This window comes from Coloeus monedula (genome assembly GCF_965178545.1).
Source record: "Coloeus monedula genome assembly, chromosome: 1".
Classification (NCBI taxonomy): Eukaryota; Metazoa; Chordata; class Aves; order Passeriformes; family Corvidae; genus Coloeus; species Coloeus monedula.
In genome coordinates, this window is record NC_138781.1 from 138,259,555 (window position 1) to 138,276,229 (window position 16,675).

General features: G+C 42.3%; 1 protein-coding gene across 1 annotated transcript in view; it reads right to left on the reverse strand.

Moving 5' to 3' along the window:
* SNX31 (sorting nexin 31) overlaps nucleotides 1–16,675 on the reverse strand; it is a gene marked incomplete at both ends in the record, with an annotated part of 34,264 nt that overhangs the window by 16,590 nt on the left and 999 nt on the right. The window contains 5 exon segments of the mRNA XM_082287343.1: nucleotides 2,901–2,912; nucleotides 2,916–2,965; nucleotides 3,992–4,028; nucleotides 4,030–4,068; nucleotides 4,070–4,108. Of these exon segments, the coding sequence (XP_082143469.1) occupies nucleotides 2,901–2,912; nucleotides 2,916–2,965; nucleotides 3,992–4,028; nucleotides 4,030–4,068; nucleotides 4,070–4,108 (177 nt within the window).

The following is a 16,675-nucleotide window of genomic DNA, read 5'->3' on the forward strand; positions in this document are numbered from 1 at the left end:
GGTTGGGGGAAACAGCTGGTTGGTGTGATGCTGAGTGCAGACACAGATGAGTTATGTTCAATACTGTCAAGTAGCTGCAGTAAAGCCACGGTCCTTGCACAGCACTCCCACTCCAGCACACACTTCACAACCCCATTCAGAAGAAAGACAGAACAAGGACCAAAAAAGTCTTAAATTCAGTTTGATTTTTCCCTTTGCATATTATATTTTAGTCAGTGACACATACAAATCCCTTCAGGTAGAAGCTTAAATACTGCTGTTTAAGGCAAATCAAGAAAATGAAGTAAGTACTAATGGATTTTTTGAGAGAATAGCCCTAATCTCTCTCATAGTAAAAGATAGAAGTGAAGGTGAAAAAAGGTCAGCAATAGAACTTTTAGGGAAAAAATGCCCTAGTAAGCTCATTCACCTTTAGTTTCCCATCTTTTCATTCTATTAAAAATGAAGATTTCTATTGTAAAAGCTATACTGGTTTGACCTGCAGACATATCTCTGCTCAATAAATTGCTATGGTGGCAGAAAAGTGACTGCTTCCCATTCATCACCACCTGCAGTGCAATCCCTCTGCCACTTCTCCCACATCAGCTGCCAGGTTGCTTGCACAGGTGTGTGCTAACTTGTTTCAGGCTGCCAAGACAGACTACTCAAGGGCAGTCCATGCCATTGCCAGTAAAGAAACATACTTTTTCATATTTTTAATGATATTTTTATTCATTAATCATCCCTCTTGCAATATGACATGAGCAAGTTTGGGGTAATGACTGGTTTTAACACTAAGTTTCAATAACACAGAAACATTCACTATGTTTTCCCTCCTGAGAAACACGTAGGACACTAAGTGCTGCCTACACATCTTCAACAATGGGGAAGAAAAGAACAGCACAGAGGTGCTTTAAGAATGAACTTCACTCTGTGTCTTTCAATGCTGTTAGAGAAATTTTGTCACTCTGACATAAAACATCTCTCGAGTCACAGTATGCTAATAAATACTAGAACATGCAGCACAAGGCCAGTTTGTTGGGTGAGATTCTTTAATAGCCAAAATGAATACTTATTCAACTCTCAGTCACACCAATAAAAAGCACTGTGCGCAGGTGAAGACAATTAATGCACTCTTGTCTTTCACAGAGTTATTTGATCTCTATTTGGAGATTGTTCTTTGTCATAATAAAAGAACACAAAAAGCACTACTGCTATTTGTATTATGAAGCAGCATTTATGAAAGCACAGCCATTTTAAGTTTTAATTGTAAGCAAATAAAGCTGTAGAACTACAGTCTTTGCCAACCAGGAAGCCTAAACATAGCTTATTAAAATCCACTGTATTGTGGAACAGAAATTTGGGTTCATTTTATGTCTTGAGAATGTACTGACTTTGTACCATTTAAGGAATAATTCTGTGCTTATCTTGACCTCTACAAAATAACTGTCTGCTTTTGGTAGCACAGTCATCACCTACCTTTATAAGCATACACACGTGTACATAACCTGTAAAATTAGTACTGCACATGTACTTACCAAATCACCCCTCCTCACCAAAAGGGCCTGGTGTAGAGAAAAAAATAATATACATTATTTCTGCTGGTGCCTTAAGAGAAATCCACAATGTTGTCATGTCAAAAGACATCTTTAAACCCTGGAGACTGATATTTTGAAGAATTATTTCCTGCCAGAACTTTGTAGAAGAAAAGTCAGTTGGCAGTGTTTGACGACATATTGCAGGCATTCCTGATGGATTTAACTTTCTTTAGCAGCCCTGTTATCAGTCTCATCAAGACTAATTAAGACTCATCAGTAATTACTGGGAGTCATCTGTAGGGCTATAGCAGGCATTGGATCAGAACTAAAGAGACTGCTTCTCACAACAGAAATCAGAAATCATTCACTGTCTTTAGCACTCCAGTAGGTCTGAATTTAAGAGACTGTAAATAAACAGTATATTTTTATTTACAAAGTATGTAGGAAAAACCTTTCTAGAATTTGTTAGAAACACTTATTCGCACCATTTTCTATAGCCCTCCTGAACTCCCCTTACATACCTTAGTCACACATAGCAAAGTGAAGCATTATGGAGACACAAACCTCTTATTTGGTCCTTCAAAACTTGCCCACTTCCCAGAACAGTTCACTTCAAGCAAGGTTATCACAGCACACCAAGCACTTCCCAGAAAATGAAAACAGCATCCCCTCCCTAAAAATGCTGTGGAATCATACTGCACCCCCTGCTCCAAAACACTACTATTGTCATTAGAACCACAGCAACAGGAAAGGAGGAATGGAAAAGGGACATATGGCAACTTCCAATAGTCAGACACAAGCAAAAGTTATGAAAGCTCCAAGCCTGCCAAAGAAAGATCAGACATGCCATGGGCCACATTAATATGGATTTGAAAAGTCATCTAGGCTACAACAACCTAAATATATGCCAGATTCTGCCCATCACTACAACTGCAAGATAAGAGAACACGACATTTTCCCAGCAGTCATCAATACACTCATCAGTGCAAACCACTGACACTATCAAAAAGCATTTACAATTGCAAAATCCAAGAATGTGTGTAATCCTTCTATTGAGCTCTCACAAAGACTTTCCTGTGAACTGTTTAGAGGCAAAAGATTCATCAGATATGCCACAGAATATAAAAACAAAGGAAGCAGTTCTTTCCATGTGAGAAACAAGTTTGTACATGGAGAAAAAAACAATAGCAATACTATTATTATTGCCACCCAGGCTTCACAGAGAGCACTCTGTCATTGGAACTCACTGTTTTACAAGGCAGAGTGATACGCTAAGAACACAAGGAAAGGAAGATAGCAAAGGAATTCTTGAACTTGGGAGGTAGGATAATATTTCAACTCTTTCATATAGCAAACTATTTGGCTGAAAAATTCAAAACTTACCTGTTGTAGCTTTCAAAAAGAATCTATGAAGACATCACTATTTGTAATATTTGAGTGCAAAGTAACTGAAACACAAAAGGAAAATGGGGAGGGAGGAAACCAAATGTAGCCAACAGATGAAAACATGGCCACTAAAGTAAACTGTGACTAAAAAAGTGACTAAACAGTCAGTGTTACTTTACTACTCATCCTTTGGTTTCTGCCCAACTGCCTTTATCAGTCTGTTAAATCACTGAAGCTATGAGCACGGAAAAAATACATGGAATGCTGCTCTTCTCCCAAAGCAAGACCTCAGTAATGTTCTTGGCCATGTAACTCTGTGGTCACTCATGGACAGTAACTTTAAAAGAAATGAATACTCAAGTGGAAAAAGAGAATAATCACTAAGTAAAACTTTAAAGACTAACCCTGAGTTTCTCTTATGTAAGTCTTGGCACAAAATATCTGAGGCCAGAGGCTACAAAACCTCTTGAAGCTCGTTCCCCTGCAACTTTGGGTAGTTGAAATGGATTTTTCTTTTTTCTTGGCTTACATGAAATTCACAAGACCCATTCTAGGGATCCTGCAGATCCCTATGACACAGCACATTGCACTGAGATTTAATTTTTCTACAAACTCTTCCTATAATTCTCATAAAGTCTTATTGCAAACCATTGAAGGGAGGAGGTCTGTGTTACACTTCTGCTTGTCCAAGTGCCTGCCTTTTTTGCCTCTGCCTTTTACACACTGGGTCCCACATCAGCTCTGGCAGTTATGGAGCAGCGGAGGTGGGTGGCTCCACTCACTGATCCAGAGGGACAGTGAATGGACAGACTACAGACTGTTCAGTGTGAAACTGCACTCTTACATTTTGGGAAACCTGCTGAAAGGCAGCTGCTTCAGAAACAAGAGAAATATGATACCCTGATGTTCTAAACCCAGTGAACCAACAGCCAGGACAGGGTGGCAACATTTAGCCCCAGCCTTTTAGATAACACCCTAACTCAGCTCAGTATAGAAGGTAGAGCACCCTGCAGTCACAGTTGTAGACACATCCTTGAAGGTTTAAGCCAACATATGAAAGCTGATCAGGTTGTTATAGCCAAGCTTACCATTCTGAAGATACTGCTCCAGCTGTGACTGCCTCTCTCTCACCAATTGGTTTGGCCATTGTCCAGTAAAACTTTGGATGGGAAAGCAGGCACAGTGCTCCCAAAAAGCTGCCTCAGCTGCAAAACAGACAAAGGAAAGCTAAACAAAAATGAGGAAGTATCCATAGTTTCCAAGGAGCTTTCAGTGCTCTCTTGTTTTGACAGCAAGACATGATGTCCTGCAAAAGGCACAGGGCACCCACCCAGAACCTCCCTGATGGACCTCAGGGCCCACAGCAAGGGCACTGCCTTTATCAGGGCAGCCACCAGAAGACAGCCCAAGTGAGCAACCTCTTTTTGTGTGAGGTCCCCATTTTTAGAATCTTACCACTTCTGAGCTCCTGCTCCAAGCCACAAAAGTTAGTATTATACTAACTTTAGCAGCTAGGTCTTACACACAAGTAAGGTCTGGTTACAGATGTCTTCTCTTTCCAGTATGTCCATACAGGATTTCTTTGTTCTGTACCCACATAACTATTTTTTATGAGCTGGTAACTTCTGTCCTTGTGCTACTTCAGAGGCTTTTACTCTTTTGTCTGTGAGAGGTGATAAAAGTTATCCGATCATCTAATATTGACAAGGGAAAAAAAGACACAAAAACCAACCAACCAACCAACAACAACAAAAAAACAAACCCAAACAACAAACCCAAAAAAATCCTAAATCAAAAAAACCCTAAACCAAAAAAACCCAAAAAAATCTTCAATGAACAAAATTATCAGAAAGTTTGATTCTTCCCCCAGTTATTACAGCTGGCTAAGATGGGCATAACATCTCTGTACCAACCCTACATCATCTATAAACAGACCTGGAAGTACTAGAAAACCACAATTACACTACTTTACAATTGATATAAGATGGCTCCAATAGGTTTGGACATTTGACAGTATTTGGTCACTTGAAAGTATAAAAATTCTCTACTGTAGGCAAACACTCTCAAGAGAAGGATAAGCTATGTTTACTTTCTCAAAATGCACATTACTAAACACAGCAAAATACAGCAAGTTTGCCTGGAAACATTCTTTAACCTAAATCAAAACAATGTGTCATCTGATCAGTAAAATGAGACTCCCTACAGAATGCTGAGACATTACTACTAATTAAATTTATGCACCAGTATTCTACTCAGCAATTAGTGTCATTAAATCATGTGAAAGATGACATTTTCCCCTCTGGCCCTTGCTGCCTAAGTCTTTCACATGACTCCAGCAACTGAAGTATGAAGGAAAAAAAGTTTATTACTGCAAGAATTAGCAATGCCTTTTCTTTTTCTTGGCTAAAACCAGGAGTAAAGCATATTCTCACAACTCCACTTTCCCTACACTGACAACACACTAGCATTTCCCAGGTCTTGATTTTTAGATATGATGTTTGAGTCACTCAGAGATACAGTACATGCTTTGGTTTAATGTAAAGCTAACTGCAATAGAGAGCGTAGAGTGGTTTTTATTTTCAAAGCTCTTCACATACATGATTTTCCTCCAGGGAAAACTTATCTCTGCTCTACAGGCAGGCAAACTGAGGAAATAGAGCAAGAAAATTTTCCAGGAGTCTGACAACCAGGTGGTCCTCTCCCTTCCCTCTGTGTTCAGACCATGCCTCACCTACACAAAGTGGTGCTGTCCGTTATCATCACTTCAGACAAACTGAGACTCCGGCCTACTTAAAAAAATAATTAATTCATGTCGGTGCCTGCTGCTGAGGAGGCAATCATGAGTCCTCAGGATCTGGGCTACAGAGAAGAGAAACTTCTTGCAACTGATTACGTTTTTTCATGTCCCAAAGAATTAAAGGAAAATGCCCATAAACTTTAAGTGTGTATTTGTGTACAGTGTTGAAAACTCAGGGTGTTCCAACCTGGTGGAAGAGGTACTTAGTCTTCATCCAAGACTTCCACCTAAAATAGATAGCTTCCCTAACTATGACAATTTTAAGCTCTAAGAGCTATTATCTTCAAAAAGAGGAGTAAAGACACAGGCCATAGTTGCTGCTGGCTTTTTTTCACGTTTCTGCAATGAATATTTCTCTCCTCAGCAGGAGACATCACCAGTTTCAAAGTGTAGTTGACCAAAATTAATTATCTCCTACTTAGTCTAGTGTTCTGGCGTCCCCTTTTTCCCGTACATGGTTTGTCCCAAATTAAAATGTTGTCAATCAGTTTGTTGCTTCCCCTCCCCTTTTAGCATTGTATATGCCTTGCTCTGTTTGGCAATCCTCCGTGTATACCACCCCTTTCCCCTCCCCTGTTCTAGAAAGTTCTTCTCCCCTCAATGTCCCATTGGTCCCTTTGAATTTCTCCCCTCCCCAAGCTCACTCTCATTGGGTAGCTGTGTACAGCCCTGCCTGTGACCCCTCCCCTTCACTTCTTCTATTGGCCCTGAAGTTGTTCCTGCCCCTTGCCCCACCTTCCTTTAAAATCCTGTGTACCTGGGTGTTCTGGGCTTTTCAGTCCCTGGTTCCTGTGAGGGTGATGTACTGCTTCAGATACTATACCTGAGCCTCCTCTTCCTTCTTGCCTCTGCCTTCACACACAGACCAACTGGTGGATCAAGAGCACTGCCCAGTGCAGCCAGACCTTTACCATTTGGGTCTGGGGAAGCTGATGCTGTGAGCTACCAGGCTGGTCCCTTTGGTGTTAGTCCTGCCTCTGCTGTCTAGATCGGCTGTTTCACCCAGGGCCATGCTGGAAATGTGCAGATCTCAAAGTCAGACAGAATAACAGGGACAAAAATGCTAAACAGAAAAAATAGAGCAGCATTAAAACTATACAGCTATTATGTATGGATTATATACAGAAGGAACAGACCTATAGGCCTCTCCTTCTCAGTCATTTGATTAAATATTAAAAAAAGGAGGAGACACCATTCTAAGATAAAAATGCCTGAACATGTTTCATGGGAAAATAAAAATGTATGTGTGCAGAAACTGTCAAACAATCAAAGGTATGAAGCCATTCTGGTACATGACTGACTAAATGAAACTTTAAAAGATATTTTCTATATTTAATTACTTTTTACCAATTGCTGTACCATGACTAACAGATTTTTTCGAACTATTTCCCCAACAGTCATTTATAGGTATCACAGATGCTAAGTGACTCAGTCAAGGGTGGCATCATGACCAGAATCCACCAATGTTGCATTTCGCTCTTAACCCTACAGAAGACATTTCCTATTTACTCCCTGCCTTGAAGTAACCCAGTGAATACTCCAACAACTGGAAGAAATGATTTGTTCTTTTCAGTCCTGCAATAGAAGTAGCTTAATTATTATAATTCTTTAGTCAGTTAATGATTGTGGTATTTCTTTAGAGAGGGACCTGTTAAGCAGCTGCCAAACTGAAAAGCCAAATGCCACCGTCACGAAAAAATCACGAAGGCAGAAACCAGGAAGGGCCTAGAAATCCAGCGACATTTTTAAAGCACAAATCATTGTCCAGATGATCTCGATCCCACTCTAGAAGCTTTTGTAACTTAGTCTTGCAAGAGAGCCTTGCCTCTCCATAAGTAGAATAAATCCCCAGAGCTCTATTAGGGGTGCTCTGGTCAGTGTGCAATCCCCAGAGACCTCTCAGGAGAGAGCATGAGTACATCACAGAGCACTGCCTGGCTGTCCTCAGGTAAATCTAAGCCAAAGCTTAGATCCTTCAAATGCATATCCATCTACCATGTCCATTGGCACTCCAGCTGAAGGTGTTCCCAGTCATTTGCAGAGAATGGCTGCACATATCTCAGTTCAGCAAGTGAAAACAGCCCAATACATGTGTAATTCATCCCAAGCAAAGGGAGACTCGTCCTTCAGCTCTCCTTCCTACTGCTAATACTAAATAAAATACCAAGACAAAAGAGGAAATGAAAACTGGATTTCTAGAGCAATCAAATGCTTTAGCTCCTAAAAGAAGAAGCAAAATGGGAGAACATAGAGCCACATCTGGACTCTCTTAGAGCCAATACAAAGCCCCATCTCCCAGAGGAAGGTTGAGCCTGTAGATCCTCATACCAAGACAGGCACCTTCTGTCAATTTGCAGCCAAGTGCCTATGCAAGAGGACAAGGGCTAAAGTTGCACCAGTCTCCTCAGCATTTCTGACAGCTCTACCTAAGCAACTCATTTTAAGCAAGATCTCTTTTAATATATCATTATTGGTTGATCACATTTCCCACTTTATGATTTTCCTTGGGTCCTCAGCTTAAGGCCGAGAAACCCTTCAGGAGATGAGGCACCAAGGGGTAAGTTGCTCACAGTCAGTATATCTGCACCTCCCCATTCAACAATGCGTCCAAAACATCATATGCTCCATCAGCACACAGTGCCTCTGAACAGGTGTTCCCTTCATACTGTTCTTTTTGAGAGAACAACTGCTCTGGGAGACGGTGAAGAAACAGACTTTGGGAGCGTCCAACAACAGAAGCACTCTCAGACTAAAAAGTGATGGGAAGCAGGAAGATGCACAGAAAAAGAAAAGGGGCAGATAAGGCACAGCCTCACAAACAAGAATTATGTGTCCTTTGCATCACAAGTTAGGAGAGGAGCTTGTAGAGGTGGAATAGGAGAGCTTTGAAAATTGCTACCCTGAAAGGGGCACAGTTAGTTCAGCAGCTTATCCAACAGATGCCAGAGACAGACCCTCCAGAGTAGTATTCAAGAAATACCCTCAAGTATAGCAATGCCGAAATCTATCCATGACAAAGTTTATTTGAAATCTACATCCTTTACATCACAGAATTGTTTCATCTGCGGGACACTGTGGTCATGACATGTGATCTGGTCACTTGTGGTGAAAATTACTTTATCCTGGAGTTTAAGGCTTCTCATACATGTGCATTTTTTCTACAGTAACAGAGTATTTCAAGTAGAAGAAGCAGAACAGGGTATAATAATTATAGACAAGCAACCTCTCAGAAGAATAGGGAAGGCAGTTAAGAGACAACAGTGTAGTTGTAAACTTCAAGACTAAGTGTGGGAGCTACCAACAGCAGGAATGAAAGAACTGAGAATAAAAATCAGCTAACAAGTTCTAAAGCCCAGCATGAGGCAAACTCTCAGTTACCAGGGATGCAGAGAAGGGAATGATTTTGCTGAGAGGACTAATGATGTTAAAACCTGTTGAGCAACAAACAGTAGGACTTTTAAAAATGGAAGCAAATGCATAAGTTGATTTATTAGTTCAGATAGGTTATCCAAAATGTTCCATTTACCAAAGCAAAACACTACTGTGAGATGTCCAACAGGGAACAGAATTGCAGAGCTGCTACTCCAAGGGTGTACCTCAGCAAACATCGCTTCTCATGGCAGCCCTGCTGTGACTCAACTGCCTTTTAACTGTGCTACTCCTACTGTTGGTGCAGTCATACAGAGTTGGGAGAAATAGATTGATACCCATCCAGATTTACTGGCTTTAAAACTGCTTCAGAGTGGTCCTATCACTGCAACTGAGAGCACAGCAAGGAAGTTGCCAAGAGAAGCACCTACCTAACCCACCAGTATAAGTAAGTGTTCATCAAAAAGGGCCCTGAAATAGGGCTGTTGAGGTAAAACTATGCTGCTCAGAAAGGATAACAGTGTGTACCCTGACAAGTGGAAAAGCTTGGAGAGATTTTGCTTGGAGCCAAGGACTGGAAAAGGCCAGAGAGCAAAGAGAAGGCTGACAGCCACTCTGCTTTCACAGAAAAGCTCAGCATCACATGCTCCCCTTTACTTTCCTAAGAAATCCAGAGGAAGGATAGAGGGGGACATGACAGAGGCAACTCAACAAGGAACAAAGCAAAAGTAGAGATAAACTGGCAGATTTACCTTGAAATCATCCACTTCTGTTGCCTGGGGCCGTCCGTACATTACTCTCTGAAGCTCACTATTTCTTGGAATACTTCAAACCTGTGTTCCAGCTGTTTTGTAACTGTCTCTGTGGAAAGGGTCACTCCTGAGGTATGGATTTAGGCAATTCAAGATCCAACACTTGGTTAACCCCCAGCTTGTCAAAAAAAAAATCCTGCAATCAAGTGTGCAATTTGCCTGGACTGACCGCCATACACTTGCTAGAGTTGTTCATGGGATTAATGACCCAAATTAAGCAGCTGCACCTCTCTGCCAGAGGCCAAGGAAAAGAGGCGCTTGGAGCCAACAGCTGCTGCTGTTTGGCCAGGGTTTCCCATTAAACAGGCTTACCGTACCCTTCTGCCACAACTCTTGGCTTTCTTTTGGATTTGCCTCTCAGGCACTGCTGGATTTCACCCTGCAAATGTGTGTGCTCCACAAGCAGCGCTCTGCCTTCCGACATGGAAGCATCAGGAGAACCAGGAGGGTGTGAGGGCCAGGTGGGAGGGCAGGGCTCAGGGTGGCACCAGGTGCACCCTCACCGGCTCAGAGCTGTGGCTGTGTCGCACCCTGCGGAGCAGAAGCCCCTCCACACACACTGGGCCTGGCAGGACCCAGCAGCAGCACCGGGCCCAGCAGCAGCACCATGCCCTCACCCTGTGCCTGGCCCCGCCGCGCCCTCACACCGCGCCCTCACCCTGTGCCTGGCCCCGCTGCGCCCTCACACCGCGCCCTCACACCGTGCTCTCACACTGTGCCCGGCCCTGCCGTGCCTTAGGGGGGACCCAGGCACTGAAGCACAGGGGCTGGGCAGAGAAGAAGTTCAGAATAGCTTGGGGAAGGAGCCTACGAAGTGGTAATTCATTATGAAGTGATGGTAATTCACTGTTTCTCAAGGAAGATGAACTAGTGACCATCTGGTGAAAGGGGTACGCAGCAGGTTTGTAAGAAAACTAAATCCTTTCTTCACAAAGTGCCTCACTGGAGGTCAAGTGTAGTTAAAATGGCACGTCCGTCTCTGGCTTGGGACTTCTGTTTATCGCTAATTCCCAGACAATAAGGGTGATTTATTCTTGCTGTTTTTCACAGCTTCCTTTCCCATGTTTCTGGTACCCTTGAGGGAAAGGCACTGCAGGGCTGGGTCTTCTCATGTGAAAGTCCTTGTAGACTTACACAAGCAGCACTGCTGGAGGTGTGGAATGAGTTCATTAACATGGAAATGATGCCACTGCAGCAGAGGGCCTGATGCAAGCATGCTATGCTAGCCTCACCAACAGGCCCTTTTGCAGAAGGAAGAAAATTGCTTTGTGAAGTCTGTGATTGACTGGATGACCTGGGGAAAAACCCCTTCCCAGTAAAACAAGGCTTATACATATTTTTCAAGAAACAGGATTAACTGTGAGTATTGTGGATGAAATGGAGAAGACTAAGTAAAATAAAATTGTATAATGTGTTCAATAACTTGATTTGCTTTTATTTTTTGTCTGTGCAGCCAAATGTAACCAGTCTGGTGACTTCAGGAGCACCCCCACAACCAACTCTTAGCCAACTTTACAGCCTTGGTGTCACAGTTGCTCTGGTGTACCTGGGAGATGAAGCACCCCACACCCTAAGGAGCTCTGGAAGAGCTTTTCTTCTACTCCTGAGCAAGGCTGCTATGTGCATCCTTGTTTGTATCCCAAGCCACTTTGCAAATCCATGTCTCCACTTCTGTAACCTGGGAGGTTAAGCACCTGCAGAATGAGTTTAATGGAAAAATGTGAGGTATAGAAGACAGAGGAGAGAGCTACGCTCCAGGTCACAGGAATTTTCTACTGTTGTTGTTCTAGGTTGTTGGTCTCCTCTGATCTGCCTAAATCTGGTTCCTGAAAACTACAGGAGGGGAAACTGAGCTTATTTTGGTGGTGTCCTGGTTGCAGGTCGTGGTGTGGCGTGGCTCTGTTGTTGTTCTATACCACCCACATGTCACTGTTGGGGACATGGTTTTGGTGGGAAGCAAAGGTGAGAGTGTCACCAAAACTGCAGGAAAAACAGAAACTCTCCAACATCATCTTTTCAGTGTTAGAGAATTAGCATTACATTATTCTGGCCATGATGTTATTTTGGCCTGGATGTGCAATAGAAATAATTTCATCCACACATACTTGGGTTGTGCAGTGAAAATCATTCCATCACACATAGTACTATACCAAACTTTTCACATATTTATGCATAAAAATCCCAAAGACATTCTCATTCGTTGGTCCTAAATTACACAATTCTTAGCATTCAATCTCCTATTGGTTATTGATCCCTTTGCCTTTGATGCTAATTTGGTCCTCATTCTATGGTTCTCTTATCAATCTTTTCCCAGACCAGGTGTCTCTGACTGCACCAGGGGGTGATGTTTGTTAATATTTGGTTATCTCCTGTGTATCTTGTGGCTACTCCAAATCTGTAGATGTTAAGCTCATCAGGCCTCACCCAGCATTGGTGAACAGAATCTTTTGAAGAGAAACTTAATTCCGCTCCCCCTGGGGCAAAGGTGAGCAGCCTCCTGACTAAAGTTACATCAAAAAATTTAAAAGCTGTATCATTTCCAACAAGTGCACCCCAAACTGCACTATTTTCACCTCCCTCTCCCCAGTGGGAAGGCTGTCAGCATCAGCCCTGCGGACCCTGTCCTGTGCCATTGCCATCCATCCCCTCCTGTTTTCTCTGAGACACAGCTACAGGACGTGGTGCTGAAGAAAAAGCATCGAAACACAGAATCCACGTGGTGCTGAAGGATGGCGCCAGGGAACGGAGGAAGTGGGGGCAAGCCCCAATCCAGCCAAGCCAGGGGAAGCTGAGCCAAGCCCAGCCAAGCTGAGCTGAAAGGAGCAGAGCAGAGTTGGGTGGAGTCGGGCAGAGCAATCAAAATTGGTGGTGCTGGTAGCAACCATGCAGAATTGAGTCCAGCATCCAAAGCAGTGGTGTGGAGTCAAATCTGCAGCGCTCCCCAAGCCCCAGCACAACACGGACAATCTTGCTTTTGGGAGCTTGTCCATTGTTGTTTTCTGTTGTCGCAGGCCCAGGGACAGGAGGGAGCTGCCAGCGTGGTAACAGCCACCATCTTGGCTTTGTTCTGGGACCACGTGGAACTAAGTCGAGGTGGTGAACACCTTTTTGTGGGTAAAGCACCTTCTCTTTTTGCATGCTCTTGTAACTAATATTGCTGCTGTTACTGTGCGTTTCGTACTCCATTGCTTGTTGTTTTCAGTAAATTGTTATCCCAACCCATAGTCTCTGCCTTTGTCCCACTCTTACTTGATAGGGGCAGGGGCGAAGTAGGTGGCTTACTTAGTTAAGTCTTTGGTGTTTGAGGATTTGCCACAGGTGGCAAATCTCTAGCAGTGGTAAGAGACAGGATTAAGTAAGCTTCTGCTTATAGATATGACAACATAATATGCCTGGGGCCCACTTTTTGAAGTGTAACCTCTGTTTTATGTCATCTGGTGATTTCAGGTTTAACCTAGAACACATGTAACCCAAGGTCCCAGCAACCAAAATGTGACACAGCCTGCCCAGGGCATCATTTTTAGTTTCTGAATGCTCAGATACCATGTGGTATACTTTAAAACATGCTTAGAGCTATAAAAAAGTACAGATGTCTTGCCAGCTATAGCCAGTTGGAACACTACATGATGAGGGATGTTTCCTTAGCAGGTGACATGGGAGATAGGAGTCAATTTGGCAAATATTCTGCTCTTAGTACTTCATGTACAAAAGGGCCATTATGTTGGCCTAGCTTGTCAAATCTTTCTTTCTTAATGATTATGTTCATCCCAATACAAGTGAGAAATCTAAGTTTCAAATTATTTTTTTGAAAATACTCTTTTTTCTTCTTACCCAAGTTGCATCTACGTGCGCACCTTGTGGTCTTAGTGTAGCTTAAAACATTTGTTTCAAATTTGTATTCACTTCAAATGCAACATCCTAAGGATTTGTAACCTTGCCAGCTGCATTTTCATTTCCACACAGCCACTCCTTCTCATTGACCACATCCTGTAGAAGAAAAGCGAGACTAAAAGTTTTCCTTCAGCGAGGTAGTCACACCACATGGACTCACACGTAACAACAAAAGTCTAGTGAGAATTGCAGCCCCAAGGAGTGTGGCTCTCCCTAGCGCATTAGTTTGGACCACAACTCCTAGACCTATTGAAAATGATTACAAATCCTTGTTGTTTGGGGGAGGTTTTGGATTTTTTTTTTCAGTTATCCCAAGCAGAAATATGTCTACTAGATGTAGATTTCAGGAAAGCTTTTTTCCAAGACTCCTAACTCAAAATGTTAAGTGGCTACCTTTGAACATCCAGTTATCTGTCCATAGCAATCATTAAGAATGTTACAAAGAAGGAAACTCAAGATGCAAGGACTGAAGACACCATTTATTCAAGGGTAGACACCTAATTAGCGCAAAAGGGCAATAAGACATTGCGAGACTCTAGAACATCTTAATTTCCACCACCTTGCCCCCTCATCCTGTGGACTCAGTGAACTCTCAATTCCCTAGACTTCAGCAGAGCAGCAAAGAGAATGTGCACAATCCAGATTACCTCTGCACCAAACCTTTGATTTAGTTGCTCATAAAGCCACATTTTGCTTGGAAAAGCAGATGGCAAATATAATACTGCACATTCATTCAAACTGCTACTCATTTCAGGAGCAGGCTTTTGGCTGCTGCTAAACTCTAAAGTGTTTGCTGTGGTTAGGATGGAAGACACAAAAGGACTGAAGGAATGAAATGCCAGAGGATCCAGCAAAATTAGCTTAGCACTGGCTGGCTGCAGGGTGCAGAGGATCAGCATAAGCCTCTGACACATACTAGAGGGAACGTGTGGCAGTAGGAAGTGCTTACTAGTCAGGCTGCCTCTTAATCCAAGGGAACAGTTCTCTACTGCCATTGAAAAAATTGATTTTTCTGCATGCTGCATTGTTTTACAGTAGTATTGCAAAGACACATTGGTAAAGACACTAAAAAATGACTTGTTTGCTATCTTTAATATTTAGAAATAAAATAGAAGACATTTATTAAATAGGCATCTGCAGCAGGGAATTACCTCTGCAGACTGTGATGAAAAAATAAACCCAATCAACCCACAGTTTTGTTTTCTTAAGCCGTTACGATCACCTCGGCAGAATTGCCTCACTGTTTCCTTCCATCACAGAAGTTACTACCAGTATTTCATGCTGGTACAGATGCTAGTGCATGACACACCTACAGAAATCTTGTACAAACCAGATGACTTCCTGTTCTCCTTTTTCAGTTTCCCCATAGGCAAGATGTTAAATAATTTGCTCATTCTTACAAAACAAAAATTAGTTTGGTTAACTCCAGCAGACTCACAGAACACCCAACTTATCTAGGAAAACAAGCACAAGTGAGGTGGCCTCTTACTTTCCTGCTAGTGCCCTGAGAATCCTGAAGATTTTTGTATTATCCTTTAGACCTTCCATTAAACCTTTAATATCATCAGATTCTTCAGCATTCCCATTATGGTGCTAAATATTTTTAGGTCATTAAAACTGTCTCTGAAGTTTAAATGTCTTTATAGTTGACATTACATAAAATCAAAGTTATAAATTCAGCCTCTTAACATGTACATATCTTCCTTGAACTATCTCTTTTGTAGGATTTACCATCCAATTTCAAAAATTCTTAATTCTAGACATACATCTCAGCATGACTGCAACTGAAAGGCTATCCCAGTCTGTCACCATCAGGACAGGACAGGACTGAGTGTAAGAATTACACAAGTTTAACCTAATGCTTTTACAGCAAAGGATTTTAATTAGAATCCATTTACACCAGACCAATTTCACCTCATTATGCTAAGCTTATTTCTCAAATTCCATAACAGAAAACATGAAGATCTTTGCAAGACAGGAAAAATAAGGGGGCTCTTGAACTGTCTTTTAGGGGACTTCAGAGAGCATACTAAAGGGTTTTGACTGCAACAACAGATCAGAGAACACTGCTATTCCTGCCACACAACATGGATTTCAGAGACTTCCAGAACCAACTACTCCCTTCTTGCTCCCTTCTTGTGAATTCCATAAAGCCTTTACTCTTTACATACAGCAACTGAAACCCAACAGATTCCAGTGGCTAAAGGTCATGCCTTCCTCCCTGACTAACAGATCTTAGTGCCCTTTTCCCAACCCCATCCCAGCATGCCAAGTTTTACCCTCTTCTCTGTAAAAGCAGGACATGCCATTTTTCACTGCTTCATTTCTCCCTTTGCATTATCAATTTTGACAAAGCAACTTATAAAGCCAATTATGGGCTAAACTGGGCAGAAAATATCCCTTCCCATTCCACAGGTCTGCAGAAAGTACTCCCTCTCTAAAAGGGGGGGAGGGGGGGACAGAAAAGCAGCTACAGGGCAGCAACTGCAGGACAATCCATCTGTGGATGGACAAACTTCAGTGTATCTGCTAACTCACACAGGAAAGTTTGTTTTACAACAAAAGCCCTTTTACTCTCTCCGTTATGCATTTAAAAATTAGCTTGATTACGCATTTAAGTGTTAATCCCACAAAACTCCCAACCTCAGTATGGTTCTGTAGCAAATGAAACAGCTCATGTGGCAGTGCTGCCTCTTCCCACTTTAGTGCCATTAGCCATTTCACTGCAAACTCCTTCTAGTGACACAAACTGACCTGAAGATCCCATCATCCCTGGGTGAAGACAGAATTACTTCTGTGCTATTGTACACTAGACCAGATTCAGATAAAGCAGCAATTTATTAAAAAAACCCCAAACATTTCTCCCCCTCCCTTCACTTCTACAGTCTACAGGTGTAGGCTAA